This window comes from Tamandua tetradactyla, chromosome 17, assembly GCF_023851605.1.
Source record: "Tamandua tetradactyla isolate mTamTet1 chromosome 17, mTamTet1.pri, whole genome shotgun sequence".
NCBI lineage: Eukaryota > Metazoa > Chordata > Mammalia > Pilosa > Myrmecophagidae > Tamandua > Tamandua tetradactyla.
The window spans coordinates 33,508,722-33,522,512 of record NC_135343.1 but is presented as its reverse complement, the minus strand read 5'-3'; the positions used below and the strand labels follow the sequence as shown (position 1 = coordinate 33,522,512).

The 13,791-nt window shown below is 39.2% G+C and overlaps 1 protein-coding gene across 4 annotated transcripts in view; it reads right to left on the bottom strand.

Moving 5' to 3' along the window:
• The window catches only part of SANBR (SANT and BTB domain regulator of CSR), a 90,643-nt gene extending 84,340 nt beyond the window's left edge, over window positions 1-6,303 (bottom strand). For 2 of the 4 annotated variants that reach the window (XM_077134312.1, XM_077134315.1), the window contains exons 1-3: window positions 6,185-6,303; window positions 1,342-1,538; window positions 135-293 (exon numbers count right to left, since the gene is read on the bottom strand). In XM_077134312.1, the coding sequence (XP_076990427.1) occupies window positions 135-284 (150 nt within the window). In that variant the 5' untranslated portion in view covers window positions 285-293; window positions 1,342-1,538; window positions 6,185-6,303. Of the gene's footprint in view, window positions 1-134; window positions 294-1,341; window positions 1,539-3,805; window positions 5,833-6,184 lie in introns of those variants that run through there. The other 2 variants (XM_077134314.1, XM_077134313.1) reach the window with 2 other exon arrangements.
• Between the last annotated feature and the right edge of the window lie 7,488 nt (window positions 6,304-13,791).

The window sequence follows — 13,791 nt, the reverse complement described above, 5'->3', positions numbered from 1 at the left end:
TATATAGGGTCTGTGCACAGTGTTTATATGTGTAGATGAATATATAAAACAAATATTTTTCTCTCAGTTGTTGTTCTTTAAATTGATCACTTTTCTTAATCTTTCCAGGAGATATCTGGGGGACTGTTATTTACCTCTTTGGGTGTTAATCCAGGCATGAGCCTTGCCACAGATTCCCAGTTGATGGTCTGAGGGATTCCGATCAGTGGATAAAGGATCATGTCCAACACCATTTGGTTATTATTGTTCAGGAAATTGTTGTTTTCTGAACATCCACGACTCATCTTTTGGAGCTGGAGATAGGGAGCACAAACAATTTTATTTACATCTGAAATCCAAATGTTTTCCAGAATACTACAGATTGACCATAAACTCAGAATTATCTGATTCTACATAAAGGAAAAATAAATCTGACCTAAAATGAACAACAAAAAATACATCCCAAGTCTCTTCAATTATAGAAGCATTTGAATATTATGGATTGATTGATGGATGAATAAAAAGATGCTCAAACGGATATGTGATAAAGGGAGTATAGTAAAATATGAAAGGTAGGATCTAGGTGGTAGGTAAATGGGTATTCACTATACAATTCTTTCAACTTTGCTGTATGTTCAAAAATGTTCATAATAAAACACTGAGAAAAACTAGCCTAGAAAAAAAAGAAGTTGATTCCAATTTACTTTCCTGAAGAAAAAATCCTTAAGTGTGCCTGATTTATGCTCTAATTAGCAATTCACGGATGGTGGCATTAAACTGTTAAAAGGTAAACATCTTTGAATATTAAAAATAATTATCACTTCATTCAAATCCTAAGTAGTGTTCCCTTTGTTTTCCTGACTGAATGTCCATACTACAAACAATGAAAACTGATTGTCCCAAATTTTAAACAATATAATCAAATGAATGTCAAATTAAATTAAGATGTTAATTATAAAACGTTGGGGGAGCAGGGAGGGTTATACCAACAACCACTGTAATTAGTATTATTTTTATGTGTTTGAAATAATTTCTTTGGAAAGTTCTTTGTCCTTCTGAAAAAAATTCTTTTTTCCTTGTCTTCAGAGTCAAAGTGGTAGGTTGCCTGACAGCCAGTTTTAATCCTTTCACACTCATATATACAGCCAAGGCACTTTTCATTTATATTTCAGCAAGCTGGTCTTAACCTACCCAAAGTTAAGAAACACAAAGTTTTTGGAAATCTTAGATTTGGTTCCTTTTAGTACCCTCAAATGTAAGAATGTTACTAAACAAAATACAAGGGTGATGTATTTATATCTTAGGACTGCTGTAACAAATTACTATAACTGGTGGCTTAAAACAACAGAAATTTATTGTTACACAGTTCTGGAGGCGAGAAGTCTGAAATCAGGGTCTTGGCAGGGCCATGCTCCCTCCAAAGCTTCTAGGAGAGGATGCCCCCTTGCCTCTTCGAGCTTCTGTTAGCCTCAGGTGTTCCTTGGCTTGTGGTAGCACAACTCCAATCTCTGCTTTGACCTTCATAGGACTTCTTTTCCTCTGTGTCTTTGTCTCTACTTCTACAAAGACATCAGTCATACAAGATTAGGGCCCACCCTTGCTCACTAGAACCTCATCTTGACTGCATCTGCAAAGACTCTATTTTCAAATAAGGTCGCATTCACAAGCACCAAGGGTGAGGACTTTAACACAGCTTTTGGGGGATCACAATTCAACCCATAACAGGTGCTGTATTCTTTATGTGAAGTTGTTGAACCCAGTGGCACTGTGAGGTCAGGTTATTACACTGCAAAGAGTCGTCTACAATCTTGCTCTCCAAGGTGATATTCCACAAGACAGATTTTGAAATGGAATCATCCAAATGGTTTCACATCAGCAATACACATATGCAAGTTGTGCCTAGAATTAAAGTACTAAACTTGCTAGTGTACCTCTTAATTCATGAGAGCATACTGTAACAACTTCAAAAAAGTAATTTCTTCAGAAATACAATTTTTTTTTGGCTTCTGTAATGGCAACAGTAATAGTAATAATAATAATGATAATAATGTGAAGACTAACTTAGAATTAAATACGTGCCAGAAGAAATCATTTTTATTGAAACACTGAAGGGAAAATACCAAAAAACTGACAATGGTTTCGTATTGTCATGGTGACTTTTATGCCTACTTCCGGTTTCTGGAAAGGAATTCTTTTTTTTTTGGAAAGGCAATTTGTAATCACTTAAGTCCTCTGTGCTTAATATACTTGGGCATGGTGGGTCACAACATAGCAATAAACTGACTTTCTCACACCTCCCCAAAGCCAAGGCACTGGACTCATACTGGATCCCACATTACTCACCTCCTCCATCCCTGCAGAGTGGAGGCTCCCTGTGCTTCCTGCCTGATTCCCCATCCATCTCTTCTCCCATCACATTCTCTAGTTCCACCTAGAAGCCCTTGAATGACATATTCAGCAACCCTCATCCTAATCAAGGCTGTCCAGGCAATAGGATCACCAAGAAAAAAAGGCTCTAGTTGGCTTTCCAAATGCTTTTAGTTCAACAAACATTTACTGATCCCAACTATGTTCTAAGTACTGGCAATACAAAAACAAATATGGCATGGTTCCTGCCCTTAAGGAGTTCACAGTCTGGTGACAGATGCTGGCAGATGAACAGATAATATAATATGCAATACTATATATATCATTACATTACATTACAGCAGTCAAGAGCCATGGAAAGGTAGAAGAGGAATGCATAATAATTGTTATTTACTGAATAGTTACTAGGAGCCTGGTACTGTGCTAGGACTTTTACACAAATTAGTTCATTTAATCCTCACCACAACTCTAGAAGATGGGTACTCTTCCCAGTTTTCGAAGATGAGGAAACCGAGATTCAGAGAAATTAAGTAATTTGTATGAGACCAAGGCAGAGCAAGTCAGATAAAACTGACTCCCAAATTCATGTTCTTTCCACTACAGGCTGGAAATGATGGTTTAGGGTGAAGAGAGAGAGCTTAATACAGTCTGAAGTTAGTTATGATTCAATGAAACAATTCTGAAAGTTTCTCTTTGTGGGGGAAGTGTGTGGTATCAGAGACAAAAAGAAGCTACCAGTTCAAACTTAAAGAATATTAGGAACATCTTTATATCAATGTATACCAGATACCTATTTTAGTCAACCATTTAATGAACCCCATGATGTGCCAGGCACTGTATATGAAGTTGGAAATAATGACAAAGGTTTATGGCTAGTCTTATCGTGTGATTTAATCGATGTTGCATTCTGAGGAGATGGGAATGCAATCTTCAAATAAAAGCTGTTCCTATGGAAAAATATGGACTATTTTAGGATGAAGTGCAATGCAAAGATCCACTGACAAACCTTGGTAGCAAAAGTACACAGGACTCTGAAGCTCTGGTTTGAGTTTTACCTCTGTCCCATGCTATCAAAGGCAAGTCAGCTAACTTCGCAGAACAGCGGCAGTAAAATCAGGAGATGGTAACCTCTGACAGAGAGAATCAAAGGGATTCTTTTGAGAAAGCACTCTGAAGACAACAGAAGCACTTCACAAATGTGATGGTGCAGAAAATAACAGTATCTACAGTCTAGGACTGTGTTAAGATTTAAAACAACTAGCACAGCTGCTGGAATGTAGTAAACTCTCAATAAATATTAACCATCAGTTTATACTATAATTGCTTACGTAAGACACTGGTATAGGATATCAGATAGGAGACACTATAAAGCTAAAGATTTTTGCATGAACATTAAAAAAAAACAAAGAAAAACATGAAACAATCTAAAATCAGAACTTCCTAGTAACAACAGATGTACCTTGTTGAGAAGCCATATAGTGTAGTGGTTAAGAATGTGGACTCTGGAGACAGCCTGTCCAGGCTTGAATCTCAATTCTACAATTTACTGTATTATTTGGTTCCGATGACTTAATCTCTATGTCTGGATCTTCTCATCTTAAAACAAAGACAATAACAAGGGCCAGCTCATATGATTTTGAAAGTGTATGGAAAGCAGTACTTGACACACAGGGAGCTCTATATACTGTTTGTAGTAGTAATATTACCATTCCAGAGATTCCTGGATTAAACAGATTCATAAAGATAAATGTGACATATAAAAGGAGAGACAACATTCCAATGAAGTACGCTGCCAACAAAATGAGTAAAAAGAGTCAGATCTAGATCCTAACCCCACTTTATCACTACCAGCAATGCAATGTATGGCTTTAATGGTCTCAGCTATAAAATAAGGATAATAATAAGTAATGGATTTTACAGAAATTCATTCTTTTTTAAAGAGGTGATCATCTTAAAGACCAGTGAAAAAATGGAGTGAATTCCAAAGTAGTGACTTCTCCCTCATTAAGTTTGATAAAAATCTTGGGAAAACAGGCGTGGAAGGGTTTGGCTAACCCTGGAAAAGCATTGAGAAATTTGTTTACTTTTCTCTCTGATCCACTAATCCGGGAGCTCCCTGATGGGCTGGACCTACCTGATTCTCAGCACAGCAGAAATTGTCAAACATGTTTGCTGAATTAATGTAAAAGTCACAAACCTTCAAACAGAGTTAATGAATCCTTTTGGAATCCTCTCCAAATTGAGGATCCACAAAGCATTTAAATATTTAAGCACCTACTTGGTGCAAGATAAACAGGGATCATGCCCTGCTATATTAATCAATTTAGCTTTAAATGTACAATAAAGTCACTGTTTTGAAGGACCTGATTTTTCATTTGTAAACCAGGCATGGTTCTCTTCTTGTCAGCCTACTACATACATCACTTTTCATACCATACAGTTTGGGATGCAATATGTACAGGGTATTTTATTATAATTTATTTGGGTCTCTGTAGAAAACAGCCTAAAATGGAATTTGGGACAAGGATCCTGGGTACTGTTGTTTGTACACTTCAAAAAAAGTTCACTTGCAGACACATTAGCTAATCAACAAAACAGTCCATATCAAACACATAAAAACTGACACGCATATGTGAAATATGATACTCATTTATGATATAACATGTTTAAGGATAATTAAGATCCCCTAGATGTGAAAAAAAAATTTTGTTGACATTTTCTTTACACAACTGAATTATATTGCACAAGGGAAGAGCATTCAGTACGAATTTCAGTTAAATGAATGTTCAAGAAAGCATCTTTTAGAGTCTGACTGTAAGGCAAAGCAATGATCAGATTATCCTTAATAAAACATATAGTCTCTCTAAATAGCTGCATAGCGCACTACATTCTGGGAAGAAAATATATAGATTTAATAAATAAACTGCAAGAAGAAAAAGTCCCAACTCAAATTACACTACTTCAAAATCTACTCCCATTTATTTAATGGACACTTTTAAGACCATACCTGAAGTCCCTTCTCCCATATATTAACTTGATTTAATAAATACACATATAAGTGTATTAATAATACCAATCTAAGTCATTCCCATACCAAACAGAGGTTTACGACTGGCATCTGGTAATTTCTCTTTCTTTCTTCTTTTCAAATAGACAAGGCCTCTTATAAACAGACTTTCCCCCAGCAGAAAGTGGCAAGATGGAAAGAGAGGAGGCTAGCGGGAGGTCAATGGCCTCTGACACAGAGTTTCGGAAATAACACCGAGTCATCCTGGACCTTATGCGACGGCTCCTTGACCGCAAATGAGAATAGTGAGTTGGCTGTGATAGAGAAGGAGAAAGTAAAATCACACCCCGAACCCAAGATGTGGAGCCCTCAAGCCTTCTGCTCAGAGGCTCACGGCGCAGGACATCCTCAGGACACCCCAAGATTGTCGCGGACCCCGCCCCACGCAGGGGCAGAAACTCGGAGCGCGGAGGGGTGAGGGGCGGACAAAGGCGGCGAGCCGCGGGGCGACGTCGGGGAAGATGCGGGCGGAGGCGCCAGGCGAGCAGAAGCTGGGGCTTCCAGGGACCGGCGCGGGCGGGACGGGCGGCCCGGGAGCCGGAGCAGGAGGGGCCTGCGGGCTGTCCGCGGCAGTGGGGCCAGCAGGGGGCGCGGCGGGCTGCGGACTAGGCGGGGGGCGCTCCGTGGCGTTTGTGCAGGCGGGACCCCGGCCCAGCCCAGCCCACCCGCGGCGGGCCCGCGGTGGGAACCGATCGCCTGCGAGCGGTATTACCGCCCTCACCGCACTTCCCACCCCGCGGCGACACCCGAGCGGCTCCGCGTCCGACTCACCTCTAAAGGCCGCGGCGGCCCTCGCGGCACCTCCGTCACCTGCAGCAGCTGCCACCGGCCGTGCTCCCACAGAGCAGGGCCCACGACCCAGCTAGCACCCCGGCCGCAGCGCCCGCCCACGCCGGCCCCGCCTGCCGGGTCAGCCGGGGACCAGAGCCGAGGGGCGGGGAAGCGCCAGGCCCAAAGCCGCGGGCCCAATCGCCGGCCTGCGCCGCAGTGGCGGAGCCAATGAGCGACGAGCTCCTGCCAGGCGCGCGGGTGGGAGTTCCACAGGCTGCTACCGCAAGCAGCTGCCACGCCTTGCCTTCCTCCTTCCTCCCACTTGAATTCGCTCCTGGCTTGTCGCAGTGCAGCGTCCCCACCCTCCCGGCGTCTCGTCTCTTAGCAACCAGCTCCTCAAAGCCAGATCTTAGATAACCACTCCGTCTGGAAGAAAAGGGGTTATATGAGAGATTTAAAATAAAAAACTGCAAAAAAGAATGGATGAAATGATTTGCAGTGCAGGTCACTTTGCTATACCTACTTGAGTAGGACCGGGAAATTGTACCATTTGGTGGACAGCAAATGTCTTTGCCAGGAGACGTCTCTTGAAAAACGCGAACTCTGGTTTTCATTTATTAGTTGGTTCAGCATGACTGTGTTATTGTGAGCGCTATTACTGGGAATCTAAAAAAAGGCATAAATGCTCAATCTTTTTTTGTGTGTGAAAAATAATGTATACAAAAAAACAATAAATTTCAAAGCACATGGCAACAATTAGTTATAGAACAGAATTCAGAGTTTGGTAAGGGTTACAGTTCCACAATTTTGGGTTTTTCCTTCTGGCTACTCCAAGACACTGGTGGCTAAAAGAAATATCAATATAATGATTCAGCATATTCACCTCCACAAACTCTCTGGGTTTTAGGTGAATATCTGGCCTAGGAACCCCTCTGGAGGTTGTAGGATTCTGGAAACTAAACAGTGCATGGAACCTTTGTAGAATCTCATATAAAGCCCTTGGTGTTCTTCAGGGTAGGCAGGATTTTTTTTTTTAATGGAGATATCTTCACACACATACAGTCCATCCATAGTATACCATCAGTGGTTCACAATCTTTGCATAATTGTGTATACATCACCATGATCATTTTGAACATTTGAATCACTCCAAAAAAAAAAAAAAAAAGGAAGAAAGAAAAAACTCACACATCCCATTCGGTTTACTACTGGGTCTCAGTGGCCATTCTGGTATTTAGATTCAGTTGTCAACTTAGCCAGATGAAGGTATCTAGATCTATTGCTGTGGACATGAGCCAATGGTACATGAACCTCATCTGTTGCTGATTACATCTGCAGTTGGCTAGGAGGCATGCCTGCTCCAATGAATGATGTTTGATTTAATTGGCTGGTGCTTAAATGAGAGTGCTCAATGTAGCACAGCCCAAGCAGTTCAGTATACCTTATCTCAGCATTCGCAGCCCAGCCCAGGCCTTTGGAGATGCAGGAATAAATCACCCTGGGTAAAGTTGTTGGAACCAGAGGCTCAGAGAGAAGGCCAGCAGAGATCACCCTGTGCCTTCCCATGTAAGAAAGAACCTCAGTTGAAAGTTAGCTGCCTTTCTTCTGAATAACTAAAGAAATAAATCCCATTTTATTAAAAACCAATCCGTCTCTGGTGTGTTGCATTCTGGTAGCTAGCAAACTAGAACAGCCATTATAATATTTCAATCTACCCAATTTTTTCCCCTCCTATTATTTATTAATTTTTCCTTTTTTTAAACTGATCTGTCCACACCCTGAATAAAAGGAGCATCACACACAAGGTTTTCACAATCACACGGTCACATTGTAAAAGCTATATTGTTATACAATCATCTTCAAGAATCAAGGCTACTGGAACACAGTTCAAATTTCAGGTACTTCCCTCTAGCCACTCCAGAGCACCATAACCTAAGAAGGGATATCATATACTGCATAAGAACAATCTCCAGGATAATCTACCGACTCTGTTTGAAATCTCTCAAAATGAGACTATTTTGTCTCATTTCTCTCCTCCCCATTTTGGTCAAGAAGACTTTCTTGATCCCATAATGCCAGGTCCTAGTTTATCCTGGGAGTCCTGTCCCATGTTGCCAGGGAGATTTATGACCCTGGGAGTCATGTCCCATATAGGGAGAGGGCAGTGACTTCACCTGCAGAGTTGGCTTAGAGAGAGAGGCCACAACTGAGTAACAAAAGAGGTTCTCTGGGGGTGACTCAGGCATAATTATAAGCGGGCTTAGTTTCTCCTTTGCAAGAATAAATCTCATAGGATCAAACCCCAAGTTTGAGGTTCTCAGCCTATTGAATTGGTTGTCCTCACTGCTTGTGAGAATATCAGGAATTCTCCAGATGGGGAAGTTTAATATCTTCCTTTCTCCCCAGTGCCCCAAAGGGCCTTTGCAAATACTTTTTTGTTCTCTGCCCCAATTACTCTGGAATATATCAGGGCATCACACTAACCTATAAAAATCAATAAGATCTTATGCCCTGTTCAAGATTCCGTGTAATAATGGTATTCAAATAAACTGACCATACAAGTTAAATTAGATAATTCACTACCCAAAATATAAATTTTGCACCAAAAAAAAATTTCCCTCTTTGGTCTCACACAGAAGTTGAGATTTTAAAATAAGGACAATATAATCTTTTACGTTGAATTCTGATTTACCTTAGTCTTATTCAGATCAGCTTCATTCATATCTCTGGTCAAAGTCTGATCACCTTTTCAACTGTTTTAACAGTTGCTGTAGGGGGTAATGCTGACTTTCATAGCTTCAGAGCTCTAACTCTGAGAATCAGGTATCACACAAATACTCAGTTTCTGGAAACAAACAGGTTATACACAAATAGCTCAGTACTTCATAATTTAGAAACAACAGTTACAACTCCAGAACAGATGTGACTGCTATAAGAGCTTACAGTCCAGGACCCTATACAATAGGTCCCAACCTAATAACCCATGCTCTTGATTTCAGCTCTCCAAGTTTGTATATTACGGTTAGTCCATATGAGTGAAGCATGATAATATCTGTCTTTTTGTTTCTGACATTTCATTCAACATTCTGTCCTCAAGGTTCATTCACCTAGTTGCATGCCTCATAATTTCATTCCTTCTTGCAGTAGGTAGTTGTATGTATACACCACAGTTCCCATTCCATTCCTTAGTCATTGCAATCTTAGGCCACCATCCATAGTGAATGACGAGCACTGCCGCCATAAACACCAGTGTGCAAATGTTCATTCATGTCCCCATTCTCAGTTTTTCCGGGTATATACCTAGCAACAGGGTTGCAGGATCATATGGCAACCTCACCTCTAGCCTCCTAGGAACCATCCTGCAGTGTGTGCAGGAACCATCACACTGCACTCTGGAGGGGCTGCTCCTTTAAGCTCCCCTACCAACAGTGAATAGATACATGTCTGTCTTCACATTTTTCTAGCATTTTTTTCTCTCTGTTAATTTTTAAAGAGTTTTATTAGCAGATCATACAGTCCAACCTAAGTAAATAGCCATGCTTTCGCCACCATAATATATATGAAGACATTTCCTTTTCTTCCGCAAAGAATCCATACCCCTACCCCATATCCCCTGCTTGTTGACATTTAGTTTTGGCATAATACCTTTGTTACATTCAGTGTAAAGATATTACAATGTTACTGCTGACTATAGGCCCAGGCTTGCATTGATTATATTTTTTCCTGTATACCAACCCATTTTGAACACCTTGCAATATTATCATTCATTTGTTCTCCTCCATGTATAAATATGTGTACATTTAGGCATTCCTAAGTTATACCGTCTCAGTCTTTATCCTCTATCTTTCCTTCTGGTTTCACACGAGCTTAGCCCTTCTCCCTCAACCATACACACATTGTTTCATTCAGCATATTTATATTATTGTGCTACCATCAGACAGTATTGTGCTATCCATTTCTGGATTTTGACTATCAATCCTGTGGCACATTCTGTATTTCTTCAGCACCAAATGCCCAATCTCTACCCTCTTTCTATCTCCTAATAACCTGTGTTCTTAACTTTATCTCTCAAAACTCACTCATTAATGTCATTTCATATTAGTGAGACCATACAGTATTTGTTCTTTTGCTTTTGGCTAATTTCACTCATCATGATATCCTCAAGGTTCATCCATGTTGTTTTATGCTTCATGACTATATTCCATCTTACAACAGCATAAGATTCCATTGTATGTGTAAATCACAGCCTGTTTAGTCACTCACCCATTGATGGACATTTGGGCTGTTTCCATCTCTTGAGAATTTTAAATAATGCTGCTATAAACATCAGTGCAAATGTCTGTTTGTGTCCCTGTCTTCAGTTCCTCTGAATACATATGTAGTAATGGAATTGCTGGATCATATGGCAACTCTATACTTAGTTTCTTGAGGAAATGCCAAACTGCCTTCCAGAGGGGTTGCACCATTCTACATTCCCACTAACAGTGGAATAGGTGTGCCTCTTCCTCCACATCCTCTCCAGCACTTGCCATTTTCTGTGTTCTGTTTCATTTTTTAAAATGGCCACTCTAGTCAGTGTGAAATGATATCTCATTATGGCTTTGATTTGCATTTCCTAATAGCCAGCAAAATTGAACATCTTTTCATGTGCCTTTTAGCCATTTGTATTTCCTCTTCTGAGAAGTTTCTGTTCATGTCTTTTGCCCATTTTTTAATTGGGTTGTTTGCCTTTTTGTTATTGGTTGTAGAATCTCTTTATATATTCTGGATACTAAACCCTTATCTGATATGTGGTTTCCAAATATTGTCTCCCTTTGCATAGGCTGCCTTTTTGCTTTTCTGACAAAGTTCTCTGATGTACGAAAGTGTTTAATTTTGAGAAGATGCCACTTATCTATTCTTTTTTCATTGCTCGTGCTTTGGGTGTAAGTTCTAGGAAGCCACCTCCTATCAAAAGATTTATAAGATATTTCTCTACATATTCTTCTAAAAGTTTTATGGTCTTAGCCCTAATGCTTATGTTTTTTATCCCTTTTGAGTTAATTTTTGCATAGGGTGTGAGACATGGATCCCCTTTCATTCTTTTGCATGTGGATATCCAGTTTTCCAAACACCATTTACTGAAGAGGCTGCTCTCCCCTATTTGGGTTTTTGGCTTGAACACCTTATCAAAGAGAAATTGTCCATAGATGAGAGGGTCTATTTCTGAACACTCAATTCAATCCCAGTATATCTATCTTTATGCCAGTACCGTGCTGTTTCGACAACTGTAGCTTCATAATATGCTTTAAAATCAGATAATGTGAGACTTCCACTTCATTTATTAGTTATTCAGGGTATCCTGCCCTTCTAAATGGTTACTGGTTTTCAATTTCTGCAAAGTAAGTTATTGAGATTTTAATTGGTATTGTGTTGAATCTGTAAGTCAATTTGGGTAGAACTGACATCATAATTATGTTTAGTCTTCCAATCATGAACACAGTATGTCTTTCCATTTATTTAAGCCTTCCATGATTTCTTTAACAATTTCTTATAGGTTTCTGTGTATAGGTTTTTTTGCATCCTTTATTAAATCTATTCCTAAGTATTTGATTCTTTTGGTGCTATTGTAAATGGAATTTTAAAGTGATTTCCTCATCAAATTGCTCATTACTAGTGTGTAGAAACACTACTGATTTTGAGATGTTAATCCATACCCTGCCACAGCAGCTTTGCTGTAGATTTTCCGGGGCTTTCTACATATAGTATCATATCAACTGCAAAAGATCCTTTCCAATTTGGATGGCTTTTATTTCTTTTTCTTCTCTAATTTCTCTAGCTAGAACTTCCAGCACAATGTTGAATAACAATGGAGACAGTGGGCATCCTTAGCTTGTTCCTGATCTTAGAAGGAAAGCTTTCAGTCTTTCCCCGTTGAAGATGATGTGAGCTGGCAGCTTTTCATATATTCCCTTTATCATGTTAAGAAAGTGTCCTTCTATTCCTATCCCTTTAAATGTTCTCATCAAGAAAGGATGTTGAATTTCGTCAAATGCCTTTTCTGCATCAATCAAGATGATCATGTAGGTTTTCTGCTTTGACTTATTGATATGGTGTATTACAGTAATTGATTTTCTTGTATCGAACCAGCCTTGCCTACCTGGAATCAATCCTACTTGGTCATGGTATGTAATTCTTTTACTATGCTGCTGGGTGCAATTTGCAAGTATTTTGTTGAGGATTTTTGCATCTGTGCTCATTAAAGAGATTGGTTTGTTAATTTTCTTTTCTTGTGGTATCTTTGTCTGGCTTTGGTATTAGGGTGATGTTGGCTTCATAAAATGAGTTAGGTAGTTTTCCCTCCTCTTAAATTTTTTAAAGGAGTTTGAGCAGGATTGATACTAATTCTTTATTGATGCCTGGTAAAATTCACATGTGAAGCCATCTGGTCCTGGACTTTTCTTTTACTTGTGATTGGTTTGTGGGGTCATCTATTTCTTCTTGAGTCAATGTTGGTTGTCCATGCCCTTCTAGGAAGTAGTCCATTTCATCCAATTTTCTAGTTTATTAGCTTACAGTTGCTCATAGTATCCTCTTATTACCTCCTTTTTCCTGTAGGGTCAGTGGTTATTTGCCTCTTCCACTTCAGATTTTATTTATTTGCATCCTCTCTCTTTTGCTTTTTCTTGTCAACCTAGCTAAGAGTCCTTCACTTTTTTTTATTTCTGAAATATGTTTAAAGGTTAAGAGTCTATCACTTTTATTGATTTCTCAAAGAACTAACTTTTGAATTTGTTGACTTTCTTCATTGCTTTCATATTCACAATTTCATTTATATGTACTCTAATATTCATTCTTTCTTTCTTTTTGTTTGCTTTGGGGTTAGTTTGTTGTTCATTCTCTAGTTTTTCCAGGTGAACAGTTAATTCTTCAATTTTTAAATTAATTTTAAATTTAAAAATATTACAAGAAAGAAACACAAACATTCTTAACATATGATCATTCCATTCTACATATATAATCAGTAGTTCACAATATCATCACATAGTTGCATATTCATCATCATGATCATTTCTTAGAACATTTGCATCAATTCAGAAAAAGAAATTAAAAACAACAGAAAAATAAAACAAAAACAGAAAAAAATTATAGATGCCATACCCCTTACCCCCCCTTTCATTGATCACTAGCATTTCAAACTAAATTTATTTTAACATTTGTTCCCCCTATTACTTATTTTTATTCCATATGTTCTACTCATCTGTTGACAAGGTAGATAAAAGGAGCATCAGACACAAGGTTTTCACAATAACACAGTCACATTGTGAAAGCTATATCATTATACTATTATCATCAAGAAACATGGCTACTGGAACACAGCTCTACATTTTCAGGCAGTTCCCTCCAGCCTCTCCATTACATCTTGAATAACAAGGTGATATCTACTTAATGCATAAGAATAACCTCCAGGATAACCTCTCGACTCTATTTGGAATCTCTCAGGTATTGACACTTTGTTTCATTTCACTCTTTCCCCTTTGGGTCGAGAAGGTTTTCTCAATCCCTTGATGCTGGGTCTCAGCTCATTCTGGGATTTCTGTTCCGCATTGCCAGGAAGACCCACACCCC